The following is a 14,569-nucleotide window of genomic DNA, read 5'->3' as shown; positions in this document are numbered from 1 at the left end:
CTTGCTTATGATCTAGGAAATTATATCCATATCCCGGCAATTTTAGTACTTTCTCTTCTCGTTTATCCGATATTTGTTCCCCAAATTTCCTTCGATTTTTCCGATGATTCTTTTCCAATTTTCATTCGATTTTTTTTATTTATATTTTATTTATATTTATTTTTTCCTTTCTTTATTTTTTTTCCTTTATTTGTTCTGATTTTATTCCTTTTTTCATCTTTTTTCCCAATTATTTTAATCATATATTTCTACGATTTTCCAACTAATTTCCGATTTTGATTTCGATGTCCGAAGAAGTCGAGTCAAGTACAAGACACTGAAGACAGCCTTACCGTTTGATGTTAAAATACGCGTATCTGTCATAGGATACAAACTCTAGTAAAATTAAATGGTATAGTCACAGACAAACAGACGTCACACTCTCATCATTGTCCATCGACCACCTTTTTAACGGTCGATTCAAAAATATGTTAGGTGGCCAATCCGCCACCCGCAACGCTTGCTTCGTTTTTGTTCGTGTTTGACGTTTACACACTACCGCGCTCTATTGGCCCGTCGGCCAAACACGCTGATTTTAGCATTGGGCGTACAATGTCCTCGTGACTATGATTTTGATCGAGATTTGTTCTAAGTGTTACGTCTGTTTGTGTGTGGTATAGTACTTATTCGGTTTTCATTTACTTACTAGTGGTCCCGGCAAACTTCGTCTTGCCATCAAGTAGGCTGTTATAAAACGTCATGTCCATTCCCTATACAAAATTACAGATTAGTTTTCTCCCGTTTTCCCGACTACTCCGAAGACTTTCCTAAGTTTTTCTTTCACACGAACACGTCGGAGCCCTTCAGGAATTCAACTATGAATGATTCATGAAAATCCATCGGCCCGTTCTTGAGCCATTTCGTGACATACAAACACCATTCCATTTTTATTTATATAGATAGATAGGTAGGTATTCCACTAAACAGCTCAATGATTTATTATCATTCCGATGTTTTTTTTTTATCTATTTTTCTTCGTGTTTTTCTCAATTTTTATAAATCTCCTGTTTGGAACATTTTTATCCTCCGATTATTTTTTCGATTCACCTTAAATTTTTGTTTTGATTTTTCTGCGACTTCGAGTTTTCTCCGTATCCTGTGTCGATCTGTTTTTTTTTTTATTTATTATTATTTTCCCCGAAATCTGTGTGTCGATTTTTCCATTTTCCACATTCCTCCAAATTTTGTGCAATTTTTTCCACGATTTTTGTTTTCTAAAACTTTTACTTAAATTTTTCTCTGATTTTTAATTTGTTTCTTGCCCTCTGACTTGTTTCTTGTCCTCTGCTTTTTTCTTGTCCTCTGCCTTTTTCTTGTCCTCTGCTTTTTTCTTGTCCTCTGCTTTTTTCTTGTCATCTGCTCGTTTGGTCGTTTGTTTGTTTTTGTTTTGTTGTTTTTTTGTGCTTTCTTTTGATTTCTCTCCGACATATCTCCAAATTTCGATTCCATGATTTTTGTTTTCCATCTTCTTAAATTTTTTCTCTGACTTTTGTTTGGGTCTTCTCTAATTTTAACTTAGATGTTCTCTGATTTGGCCTCTGATTGTTTGCTCGTTTGCTCGTTTGCTCGTTTGCTCGTTTGCTCGTTTGCTCGTTTTGTTTTGCTCGTTTTTTTGCTCTTTTGTTTGCTCGTTTCTTTTTTTTTTTTGTTTTCGTTTGCTCGTTTGCTCGTTTGCTTTTTGTTTGCTCGTTTTGTTTTTGTTTGCTCGTTTGCTCGTTTGTGTTTGCTCGTTTTTTTGCTCGTTTGCTCGTTTGCTCGGTTTGCTCGTTTGCTCGTTTGCTCGTTTTGCTCGTTTGCTCGTTTGCTCGTTTGCTCGTTTTGCTCGTTTGCTCGTTTGCTCGTTTGCTCGGTTTGCTCGTTTGCTCGTTTGCTCGTTTGCTCGGTTTGCTCGTTTGCTCGTTTGCTTCGTTTGCTCGTTTGCTCGTTTGCTCGTTTTGCTCGTTTGCTCGTTTGCTCGTTTGCTCGTTTGCTCGTTTGGCTCGTTTGCTCGTTTGCTCGTTTGCTCGTTTTGCTCGTTTGCTCGTTTGCTCGTTGCTCTGCTCGTTTGCTCGTTTGCTCGTTTGCTCGTTTGCTCGTTTGCTCGTTGCTCGTTTTGCTCGTTTGCTCGTTTGCTCGTTTGCTCGTTTGCTCGTTTGCTCGTTTGCTCGTTTGCTCGTTTGCTCGTTTGCTCGTTTGCTCGTTTGCTCGTTTGCTCGTTTGCTCGTTTGCTCGTTTGCTCGTTTGCTCGTTTGCTCGTTTGCTCGTTTGCTCGTTTGCTCGTTTGCTCGTTTGCTCGTTTGCTCGTTTGCTCGTTTGCTCGTTTGCTCGTTTGCTCGTTTGCTCGTTTGCTCGTTTGCTCGTTTGCTCGTTTGCTCGTTTTGCTCGTTTGCTCGTTTGCTCGTTTGCTCGTTTGCTCGTTTGCTCGTTTGCTCGTTTGCTCGTTTGCTCGTTGCTCGTTTGCTCGTTTGCTCGTTTGCTCGTTTGCTCGTTTGCTCGTTTGCTCGTTTGCTCGTTTGCTCGTTTGCTCGTTTGCTCGTTTGCTCGTTTGCTCGTTTGCTCGTTTGCTCGTTTGCTCGTTTGCTCGTTTGCTCGTTTGCTCGTTTGCTCGTTTGCCTCGTTTGCTCGTTTGCTCGTTTGCTCGTTTGCTCGTTTGCTCGTTTGCTCGTTTGCTCGTTTGCTCGTTTGCCTCGTTTGCTCGTTTGCTCGTTTGCTCGTTTGCTCGTTGCTCGTTTGCTCGTTGCTCGTTTGCTCGTTTGCTCGTTTGCTCGTTTGGCTCGTTTGCTCGTTTGCTCGTTTGTCGTTTGCTCGTTTGCTCGTTTGCTCGTTGTTGCTCGTTTGCTCGTTTGCTCGTTTGCTCGTTTGCTCGTTTGCTCGTTTGCTCGTTTGCTCGTTTGCTCGTTTGCTCGTTTGCTCGTTTGCTCGTTTGCTCGTTTGCTCGTTTGCCTCGTTTGCTCGTTTGGCTCGTTTGCTCGTTGCTCGTTTGCTCGTTTGCTCGTTTGCTCGTTTGCTCGTTTGCTCGTTTGCTCGTTTGCTCGTTTGCTCGTTTGCTCGTTTGCTCGTTTGCTCGTTTGCTCGTTTGCTCGTTTGCTCGTTTGCTCGTTTGCTCGTTTGCTCGTTTGCTCGTTTGCTCGTTTGCTCGTTTGCTCGTTTGCTCGTTTGCTCGTTTGCTCGTTTGCTCGTTTGCTCGTTTGCTCGTTTCGTTTGCTCGTTTGCTCGTTTGCTCGTTTGCTCGTTTGCTCGTTTGCTCGTTTGCTCGTTTGCTCGTTTGCTCGTTTGCTCGTTTGCTCGTTTGCTCGTTTGCTCGTTTGCTCGTTTGCTCGTTTGCTCGTTTGCTCGTTTGCTCGTTTGCTCGTTTGCTCGTTTGCTCGTTTGCCTCGTTTGCTCGTTTGCTCGTTTTGCTCGTTTGCTCGTTTTGCTCGTTTGCTCGTTTGCTCGTTTGCTCGTTTGCTCGTTTTGCTCGTTTGCTCGTTTGCTCGTTTGCTCGTTTGCTCGTTTGCTCGTTTGCTCGTTTGCTCGTTTGCTCGTTTGCTCGTTTGCTCGTTTGCTCGTTTGCTCGTTTGCTCGTTTGCTCGTTTGTTTGCTCGTTTGCTCGTTTGCTCGTTTGCTCGTTTGCTCGTTTGCTCGTTTGCTCGTTTGCTCGTTTGCTCGTTTGCTCGTTTGCTCGTTTGCTCGTTTGCTCGTTTGCTCGTTTGCTCGTTTGCTCGTTTGCTCGTGTTGCTCGTTTGCTCGTTTGCTCGTTTGCTCGTTTGCTCGTTTGCTCGTTTGCTCGTTTGCTCGTTTGCTCGTTTGCTCGTTTGCTCGTTTGCTCGTTTGCTCGTTTGCTCGTTTGCTCGTTTGCTCGTTTGCTCGTTTGCTCGTTTGCTCGTTTGCTCGTTTGCTCGTTGCTCGTTTGCTCGTTTGCTCGTTTGCTCGTTTGCTCGTTTGCTCGTTTGCTCGTTTGCTCGTTTGCTCGTTTGCTCGTTTGCTCGTTTGCTCGTTTGCTCGTTTGCTCGTTTGCTCGTTTGCTCGTTTGCTCGTTTTTGCTCGTTTGCTCGTTTGCTCGTTTGCTCGTTTGCTCGTTTGCTCGTTTGCTCGTTTGCTCGTTTGCTCGTTTGCTCGTTTGCTCGTTGCTCGTTTGCTCGTTTGCTCGTTTGCTCGTTTGCTCGTTTGCTCGTTTGCTCGTTTGCTCGTTTGCTCGTTTGCTCGTTGCTCGTTTGCTCGTTTGCTCGTTTGCTCGTTTGCTCGTTGCTCGTTTGCTCGTTTGCTCGTTTGCTCGTTTGCTCGTTTGCTCGTTTGCTCGTTTGCTCGTTTGCTCGTTTGCTCGTTTGCTCGTTTGCTCGTTTGCTCGTTTGCTCGTTTGCTCGTTTGCTCGTTTGCTCGTTTGCTCGTTTGCTCGTTTGCTCGTTTGCTCGTTTGCTCGTTTGCTCGTTTGCTCGTTTGCTCGTTTGCTCGTTTGCTCGTTTGCTCGTTTGCTCGTTTGCTCGTTTGCTCGTTTGCTCGTTTGCTCGTTTGCTCGTTTGCTCGTTTGCTCGTTTGCTCGTTTGCTCGCTCGTTTGCTCGTTTGCTCGTTTGCTCGTTTGCTCGTTTGCTCGTTTGCTCGTTTGCTCGTTTGCTCGTTTGCTCGTTTGCTCGTTTGTCGTTTGCTCGTTTGTTTGTTTGTTTGTTTGTTTGTTTGTTTGTTTGTTTGTTTGTTTGTTTGTTTGTTTGTTTGTTTGTTTGTTTGTTTGTTTGTTTGTTTGTTTGTTTGTTTGTTTGTTTGTTTGTTTGTTTGTTTGTTTTGTTTGTTTGTTTGTTTGTTTGTTTGTTTGTTTGTTTGTTTGTTTGTTTGTTTGTTTGTTTGTTTGTTTGTTTGTTTGTTTGTTTGTTTGTTTGTTTGTTTGTTTGTTTGTTTGTTTGTTTGTTTGTTTGTTTGTTTGTTTGTTTGTTTGTTTGTTTGTTTGTTTGTTTGTTTGTTTGTTTGTTTGTTTGTTTGTTTGTTTGTTTGTTTGTTTGTTTGTTTGTTTGTTTGTTTGTTTGTTTGTTTGTTTGTTTGTTTGTTTGTTTGTTTGTTTGTTTGTTTGTTTGTTTGTTTGTTTGTTTGTTGTTTGTTTGTTTGTTTGTTTGTTTGTTTGTTTGTTTGTTTGTTTGTTTGTTTGTTTGTTTGTTTGTTTGTTTGTTTGTTTGTTTTGTTTGTTTGTTTGTTTGTTTGTTTGTTTGTTTGTTTGTTTGTTGTTTGTTTGTTTGTTTGTTTGTTTGTTTGTTTGTTTGTTTGTTTGTTTGTTGTTTGTTTGTTTGTTTGTTTGTTTGTTTGTTTGTTTGTTTGTTTGTTTGTTTGTTTGTTTGTTTGTTTGTTTGTTTGTTTGTTTGTTTGTTTGTTTGTTTGTTTGTTTGTTTGTTGTTTGTTTGTTTGTTTGTTTGTTTGTTTGTTTGTTTGTTTGTTTGTTTGTTTGTTTGTTTGTTTGTTTGTTTGTTTGTTTGTTTGTTTGTTTGTTTGTTTGTTTGTTTGTTTGTTTGTTTGTTTGTTTGTTTGTTTGTTTGTTTGTTTGTTTGTTTGTTTGTTTGTTTGTTTGTTTGTTTGTTTGTTTGTTTGTTTGTTTGTTTGTTTGTTTGTTTGTTTGTTTGTTTGTTTGTTTGTTTGTTTGTTTGTTTGTTTGTTTGTTTGTTTGTTTGTTTGTTTGTTTGTTTGTTTGTTTGTTTGTTTGTTTGTTTGTTTGTTTGTTTGTTTGTTTGTTGTTTGTTTTATTTCATTTCAGCTTTTCATTTAATTTTAGTCAGAATTTTGTTTCGTTTTTTTCTGATTTCCATTTCGATTCTTCTCCATTTTTCCTATTTTTTTATTTTCTCCGATTTCAGTTTTATTTTGCTCTAGTTTTTGTTTCAATTTTTTCCGTTCTTTGTTTCGATATCTCTGGTTTTTGTGTAAGTTTCCTTTAGTTTTTTTGTTTATTTTTTTTTCTACAAGTTTCCTTCAATTTGTCTCTGATTTTTGTGTCAATTTCTATCTATTTGTTTATTTTTTTACTCCGAATTTTGTTTCCATTTTTCTCCAATTATTGTTTCGATTTTCTCCGCTTTGTTTAAATTTTTTCTCAGATATACTACGATTTCTTTTTAGAGCTTAGTTAAGATTCTTCAAAATCGTATACGTTTTTGTTGAGATATTTTCCCAACTTTTCATTAATTTTTCTTCGATTTTATCATTTTTTTTCAAGTTTTTGTTAACTTTTCACCTGGTGTTATTCCAATTCCTTTTTCAATTTATCTTTGAAATTTTGTGTTTTTTTTCTCTCATTTTTGTTTTGATTTTCTTTCGGTATGTCTCCGTTTTTAACCTTTCTCCAATTTTTGTTTTGCTTTTTTTTCTGATTGTTCATTCGATTTTGTTTCTTTTCTGTTTTCTCTAATTATGTTTTAAATTTCATCGATTACAGTTTCGTTTTTTCTTCAATTTTTATTTCGATATTCCCTGTTTTTTTGTTTAATTTTTTCTACGATCCTTGTTTAGGGTTTTCTCCAAACATTCTCCGATTTTTTGTTTCGGGTTTTACTTAAATTTACATCCAATTTTGATCCGTTTTTTATTCATTTTGCTCCGATTTTTGTTTCCTTTTTGTTTTCTTTTCCAATTTTTGTTAAGATTTGTTTAGTTTTATTTTTTCTGCAATTTTTGTTCCGTTTTTTTTTATGTTTGTCCTTCGATACAAGCTTCGATTTTGTTGCGATTATTTCTCGATTCTTCTTCATTTTTTGTTAAGATTTTTCTACGATTGTTGGCCCAGTTCACGGCTTATTTTGTTTCGATTTTCGGTGCTTTTTTTTCATCATTTTTTATTTATTTTTTTTTTTTCGACAGTCCCTCTTTACGATATTTTACAATTTTCCTCAGCTTTTGTTTCGATATTTCTTCTGTTTCTATGTACAGATTAATGTTTGGATATATCCCGACATTTGTTTCGTTTTGTTTTCGGTTTTCCTTCGATTTTATTTAATTTTTTTTTTTCGAGATTTCTCCGAGTTTTTATTTTATTTTCCAATTTCTCTTTTGATTTTCCAAGATTTTTGTTTCGATTTTGCTCCGATTTCATTTCGGTATTAACTTCGATTTTGCTTCGATTTGACTCCAAGTTCCTTTCTACGTTTTTTATTATTTTCCTCAGCTTTTTGTTTCGATATTCCTGCTACTTCTGCAATTGGCCGATTAGAAAATTAATGTTTGGATATAGCCTGAATTTTGTTTCGTTTTTTCTCTGATTTTGCTTTGCCTATTCTTCAGTCCTTGTTTTTTCTTCATTTTGTTATGATTTTTCAAAAAGCTTTTTTTTTCTGATTTTTGTTTAAATTTTGCTCCGATTTAGTTTCAGTTTCAATTTCGAATTTTCTCCGATTTTACTCCAGTTTTTAACCCCTTTCATGATTTTTGCTTCGATTTTTCCGATTTTCTTCTTTTCTTTGATTTTTGTTTAGGTTTTTGTTTGATTTTTACTACGTTTTAATTTATCTCCGATTTTCCTTCAACTTTCTATATCCTAATTTAGTACTATACCATTTAATTCCACTAGAGTTTGTATCCTTTGACAGATACGCGTATTTCGACCTCAACTGTAAGGCCGTCTTCAGTGTCGTGTACTATACTCGACTGGAATTAAATGGTATAGTACTAAATTCGTTTTTTCATCTACTTATAGGTATTCTACTAAACAGCTCGAAGATTTATTATTTTTATAGCCGATTTTCTACTGCTATTTTCCTTTTTTAATTTTGTTTTCTCCAATTTTTCTTTAAGTTTTCTCCAATTTTCTTTAGATTTCTCTTCAATTTTACTACGGTTCATAGCAAATTATACTTGTATTTTCATCTATTTTTCTTCGATGCCTTTTTTCTGATTTTTCTCTAATTTTTCATCAATTTTCTCCATTTTTTCAATGCTAATTAAATTTTCTTCGATTTTTCTATGGTTCTGTTGGATTTTCCTTTGATTAATCGATTTTCCTTCGATTTTTTTCCAGCTTTCCCTCCGTTTAGTCAGAAATTCATTTTTATTCCTGTTTTTTTTTTTTTTTTGTTCGTTTGTTTTGGGCACGTTAGGAGTTGATCATCAATATTAGCTTCCTTTTCCCGAGCAACCTAGATAGCCGCGTAGTGTCGGTAGCAGTTATTTCAATTAGCTAAATAAATAGTTAGGAGGGTCTAAATGAAACCTAACCGAAAAAGAACCATAGGGTGCTTCCTTCACAGTATTGTGCCCTTTTTGTGCTATCCAGAGCAATGATGCAGATGACCTTGTGGTTCTCCGAGATAATCGGATGCCCTTCTTCAGTCCCAATTCTGAGCCGTAAATAAGGGTGGGATTATGAAGATGTTGTAATTTAGTTTCAATTTTCACCTTTATGGTTTCGCAATATGCATTTTACACACTTAAATTATTTTACGGATTCCTGTAAAATCTCAACAGCTGAACAGTTCGGTGAAATAAATTAACGGAGTACGGTAAATTTTTAAAAGTATTCCGTGAAAAAATGCTATGCTACAGCCCAAATGGCATATATTCAAGAACCTTACTTTCGTAGGGGAACTTCTATCTTGATAACCTTGTGGACCCAGTTTTTGCTTCTTTCGGTAAACATGAAATGGCGAAAGTTGGTAAAGCAATCGTTGCTACACTAATTTCTGTACTAATAACCACTACCACTTGTAGCTTTCTTTAGTGTCAGATACTCGTATCCACTCATCCTCCACTGGATATGAGTGTTGACCCTGAAGGAGGTTACAAGTGGTAGTTGAAATATCTGTCAAAGATAAGCAATTAGAGCAAAATTATAATACTCAAATGTACTTTTATATTCTCTTTACTCAACCCATCATTCAAAAATGAACCCCTCTCGTCTCGGAAACAATGGTTTTCTCATATACAGAAAAACAAAACAAACTTTGGCCAATAAATGCATATATTAAATTCAGATCTATGAGACAGACTTTCCAGTACGAGATAATACAATGATAAATACACGCAGAGAAAACAATTTTGATATCAAATATATTCTGAATCATTACAACAATATTTCTGTATTATTTGCCGGCTTATAATTGCTTTTTATTATTTTAATAACTACTAGTCATTTGAAATAACAAATTTTATTGTTGAGTTTGACAGCTGGGTGCGATGCGGTCCAAAAAATAATATTTTTTGTTTTCACAGTGTATTTTATTGAAACAACAATATTGCTGCATTAAAATGAAACTATTCGTTATTGAAACAAAGTCATGTTGTTTTTTGTTTTAATGATATTTTTATTTGAAACAAATACACCTTTTTATTGACGCCATGATACTCACATTTTATTCAGCCTTTATTTGACATAAATTAAAACAACATTTGCTTTGGAAAAAATAATTTATTACATTTTCATGTGTGATATTTTTAAAGGGTCATGTAGATTAAAAATAGCCATATATACCTGCGTCACTATTCAAACATTTGATTATTTAAAGGATTCCGCTTCGCAAGCGACGGGAGGGGACTCATCAGTTCGATTGCCTTCAGATGGGAGATTAAATTTTGATGTTTCGTGTAGGTGTTTACTGCAATAGTAAAAATATATAATTAAATTCGAAATTTTAGAAAAGAAATGTCTCAACTTACCAATGATTCTGGTTTTAGATATTTCTTCACATCAAGTACTTCAAAAAAATAACATTTTCACTACTTCACCGTTTACAGCTTAAAACAAAATGGCAGATGAGCTCTTTATCACACTGATTTGAACTTGTCAGAATCAAAAATATAAGTAACTGGAACAAACAAATCTTTAATTTAAAATGAAGTTTGTTTTTGTTGATTTAAAAATTAATTTTATTGAAATGCTGTCAGAAAATTCAAAAATATTTTTGTTTTGTTTTAATAAAAATCATTGTTGTTTCAACACAATTTGTTTAATCACTTCAAATTGAATGTTTTTGTCAAAAACAACAAAAACATTTATTGTTTTGAATACCTGATAATTCTCTGCGTGTACATAGTGTAAACTGAGAGATTCGATTCGAAAGTACCAACGTCCGACATTGATTTGATTTATTTGGCTTTACATCAATTATCTTGATAAAGCCTCGCCAACAACGTCCGACATAAAGTACCCTTTTTTTTTTTTTTTTTTTTTTTTTTTTTTTTTTTTTTTTTTTTTTTTTTTTTTTTTTTTTTTTAGTACCCTTTAAAAAAAACTTACAAAAAAAGTAATAAAGCAATATCTCTCTCAACGCTTATAGTACGAAGCAGGCAACTGAAAACTAACTTGCTTTTTAGGGCCCGTCGCAATGCTACGAATCCCACTAGAACCTGCCTGCGGTTCATAGTCCGGAGAAGTTGTAGCCGACATCCCCATCGTGACGCTATTTTCATCGTTCGCATCTTCACGGGTAATGCCTCCTAGTGCTCTCCGATTCTGATAGCCAATTCTGTTGGCTTCGAACCGACTGCTTGCGGTCGTTGTCGCCAAGAGCGAGTCGTCATGAAGCGATCGTCGTCGATTAGCTCTCAAGCAATCCATGTGCCGGAACGGCCACAGGTTGCTTCGTGCCTTTGGTGATTTGATTGGGCTGGCCGTTTTGCGCCGAAGCAGCCACAGATAGTCGTCCTCCGGTTCCATCTTTTGAATGTGCTTTTTGCTGAAATGGTTGAAAGTTTCCCTTATTAAGTACACTGCCCATGTAACAGGTATACCTCGAAGGTATGTAAATTTTACCTCGATTTAATTGAGTTTTTGGAAGTTCTTTTTTTTTATTTTATTTTATTGATGTACAAGGGGGTCAGGGGCCAAGTCTCCAGTATAAGTTTGAAAACTCATACCGTTCATAATACACCGGGGGATTTGGAGTTCGGGAAGTAGGCAACGCAACATCTTTGACCAGAAGGTTCTTTAAGTTTTGCTTTTACTCTAGACTTCCCCTACACGTATGAATGATGCAAGGTCGAAAGAACATGGAATCAGTCATACATATAGCGGTAGTGAAGTGTTTTGCCTGAGGATTTGGTAAAGGAGGGATTATGTGTGGTGTTTTGTAAATAGCTCTGTGGAACAAATTTGTTATTAGTAAAAAATTAGTTAATCTTATTTACCTCAATTAGCAGTAATGATTATAAAAGTTATACTCATTATTTTCTAGGCCATTACGCTGCCATGATAAGGGTTATCCTTTCTCTCCGATGACTTGTTCCTCTTTCTGTCGGCCAATACGCTGCCATGTCTTTCCTCTCCGATGATTTTTTCTCGTTGTAATGGCGGGTTAGATATGAAAACAAGGATAAGGAGAGAAGAAATGTTAGTGATTGTTACATGCTTTATTGCTGTATTGGCCTACAATGAAGTCATACAAAATTCGCTCTTTGGATTCCCATGATAACAATCCCCATGCAGCTTTCGAGAAACTCCATGGCAATGATCACTGTACGCCATGTGCGGCATTCAGGACATCTCAACAAAACTGACGACAACATCAAAATAATCCAAAAGAGCGAAAACCTTAATGTTTCAATGTAGGACAATTTAGCTTTACTGCATGTGAGAAGTTCTTGGTGATATTCTCACAACGGCCAGTCAGAATGGTTCGACGGATGTAGATAAAAGATCATTATGATAAAATTAACGACGACATGTTAGTAAGCTTAGAACGATTATTGTATTTGCAACTGTTAATTTAGATAGTTAAGCTAAGGGTCGATTTTGCACATATATAACTTATTATAAAAGCAGAAGTAAAACGCGCTCGCGAAGTAATGACCTTCCATCCCATCTTCAAGTGCTCCCCACAAGCACAACACTTCATTCTGGCACTTTAGAACGTCCATGTTGTAACTTGCTCACACAAGAAATCTGCCTCGACCGAGTTGGCAGAACGCGCCCATACCCCTTTCTGAATCAAAGGACAGGGTAATTGAGTTTTTGGAAGTTCTTGAGTATTTTTAGAGTAAATTCAATAAAAAGTTCTTGGGAAGCAGTCACAGGATGCAGTTATAGAAGAATTGATACGCTCAAAGTTAAAGTTCATTTGAAAAGCTTCTAAGGAACTTATTATTACTGTTTTGGGATATTTTTTGAATAAAATTGCGAAAAAACCTTATATTAAACCTTGTAGGCGGTTTGATTCTTATAGTAGCTGTTATCTTCAATATTAAAATAATTAAAGAAGTTATGCCAGAACAGATTTTTGAATACTAATACAATTTTAGTGTTTATCGCAGAGATATGTAGAGACTTGTATTAAAATAGATACATAGTATCTAAAAAGAGACCTGCTAATGAAAAGTCTTGCAAATCGAGGTACACCTGTAGATATGTGAACTGTAATCATATTAACTCATATCTTACCGCATTGGCTTCCTATTGCTGGACAGCTTTCTTAGCGTCTTCCTGCACTGCACGTGCAGCTCGATGGCCTCCCGAATGCCCTGGAACCAGCTGCGACAGTCTTCCGGATTATCAGCGGTGAATATAGTCCCATCGCCACTGCAGGTTATTTTGAAGTTTCCACTGAACAGTTCCATCACCTTGCACTTCTTCAACGGAAAGATGCAACAGCACTCCAATCCGTTGTCCGAAAAGAGATGATCCAGATCCTTCAGCATTCGACAGTATATGAACATATCGGACATCAGTATGCAATACTTTTTGGACGTCGTGCCGTCCGTTTTCAGCTTCCTCAGGACGCCTTCCTTGAGGATCTTCCGCGCTGGTTTGACGATCTTCAGCGATTTGTTGGTCAGCGCATTCTGGATCGTTATCAGTCTTTGGGTATTTTCGTAGTCCTCCACCACCGAGTTGATGTGGGAAACAGACTGCTCGACAAGTTTTATCGATTCCTGCAGTTGCTTGTAGGCGCCATCGCAAGGACTCGTGTAGAGCAGAACCTGCTGCAGCAAAAGCTTATACCGTGGAATTCGTTGAATCGGTGTGATCAATAGCGATATCACCTTCGTCTGAACTTCTGGTCGCGATTCGGCATTGGCAATGAATCGCTTCATGGCGGGATTCTTCTGAATCAGGGTTTGCAACGTACACAACGAGTTTCGATAGTCAAAAGCGTACACCGAGTACAACTTGAAGAATGGTCCCAGGTTCATGAAGGCTCGGACTACATTGTCCAGATCGTCGTCCAACTTCTTGAGCAACTCTTGGCTAAGATTATAGATGGTTTCCAGCTGCCCAAATATTTGACCATGCTCACGTTCCTGAATCAATCCGTTGGTTTTCAGCGGTGCTACGAAATAGTTAATCAACAGATCCAGCTGCTTGAGGTAGGAAATTTCCGAAGTTCTGATCTCTTGAATGGCTTGCAGACGAAGATTTCCCCGTTTGTCGTCCTCATTGCTTACGCTCAGGGCCGCTGGGCTCGAAGGAAGCGGCGGCGGTGGGAATTTTTTGAAATCTAAAATGTATTCGAACGGTTTATTAAAATTTTCTTAAAATTAGGTATTTTGAAGCAGTATCTTTAAATACACAAGATATTTTATCGCCATTAAAAAAAACTATGAAATTTAAGAAGATTAGAAAACCAATTAGGGAATGTGTACCAGTCATGGCCATAGTGGTTCCCTATTTAACCATATGTGAAATTTAAATATTTTTCACATTTTTGATCCGTTTGAATGTTTTAACATCAAGATATATCCTATATCTCATTGCTGCAACACACAAAATCATTCTAAATGTGGAGAAATTCAAGTTATCACGTATGACAAAATAGGGAACCACTATGTCCATAACTGGTACACCTACCCTATGAATCATTGATATAATTCTCGAAGAAATCCATATAAAAATGCCTGTATGAAAACCTATGGCGTAGGCAATCCTGGGAAAATTCATAAACGAATTGAAAAAAGATCTTCTAAACCAACTGAAGTAATCAGTGGAAAAATTAGTTGAAAAAATATCTGAAGTATACCCAGGGATAGTCTCTGCTAAATTATGTCAGAAGAATTCCTAAAATATTTCCTCGAGGGATCTAAGAAAAAATTCTTGAACCCTGTGATATAGGTGTCAATTTGTAATTTTGTAATTTCTTCATTAAATAAACATAAGCCTGTTAGTTACAAAACTTCTGATCAGGTCAAGGAAGAGAAAAAAATACTGTTAAGACTATTTTAATTAAAAATTAAATTTCAAATTCAAATAAGGGAACTTTTTTATACTCAATAGTCAGGGATCCTTTCAATGATCTATGATTGCTATTTAGTTAAGCCTCTACAAAGAGACCTACTAGCAGTCGTGTATAAACTGTTGATATATGTATATGATTGCTATTTAGTTAAAAAAATATCAAACAGGAATCGATAAATTACTCACTTCTAACGGATCGGACCCGATTGTGGTGGACGTTTTGCGACTTGAGGGCGGATATCAGCTCGCTTCGCATGTCCTCCGGCATCAGCGGTTTGAGCATTTTCTGGCTCAGGTAGTCCGATTTATCCATGGCTTCGAATCGTGTTTTTTTTAGCAGCACTCCGGCATTTATTTGAAAAATGTTTCAAGGCGAGCAACGATAAAAATATTAAAAAATGTATCCAAACTTGATTTCCGAATGTAAATAAAAATAACGACTG

At 36.9% G+C, this 14,569-nt stretch overlaps 1 protein-coding gene across 1 annotated transcript; it reads right to left on the bottom strand.

Moving 5' to 3' along the window:
- Positions 1-10,165: 10,165 nt before the first annotated feature.
- On the bottom strand, positions 10,166-14,569 carry LOC5566310 (putative protein tag-52). The gene is made up of 3 exons (XM_001650631.2): positions 14,313-14,569; positions 12,336-13,392; positions 10,166-10,635 (listed from the first exon to the last, which is right to left on the bottom strand). The coding sequence occupies exons 1-3, from the start codon at positions 14,437-14,439 to the stop codon at positions 10,224-10,226; spliced, it is 1,596 nt and encodes a 531-aa protein (XP_001650681.1). The 5' UTR covers positions 14,440-14,569; the 3' UTR covers positions 10,166-10,223.

Source organism: Aedes aegypti, chromosome 3 (genome assembly GCF_002204515.2).
Source record: "Aedes aegypti strain LVP_AGWG chromosome 3, AaegL5.0 Primary Assembly, whole genome shotgun sequence".
NCBI classification, from domain to species: domain Eukaryota; kingdom Metazoa; phylum Arthropoda; class Insecta; order Diptera; family Culicidae; genus Aedes; species Aedes aegypti.
Note: the sequence above shows the minus strand (reverse complement) of the source record. Positions and strands in the feature narration are given on the sequence as shown.

Bases quoted from the DNA above. Each gene is read 5' to 3' on its own strand.
- LOC5566310 (XM_001650631.2), bottom strand. From the start codon at position 14,439: ATGGATAAATCGGACTACCTGAGCCAGAAAATGCTCAAACCGCTGATG. The intron at 13,393-14,312 runs GTGAGTAATTTA...AATACATTTTAG, and splicing joins TCGGGTCCGATCCGTTAGAA to ATTTCAAAAAATTCCCACCG. The intron at 10,636-12,335 runs GTAAGATATGAG...CAACCATTTCAG, and splicing joins AGCAATAGGAAGCCAATGCG to CAAAAAGCACATTCAAAAGA.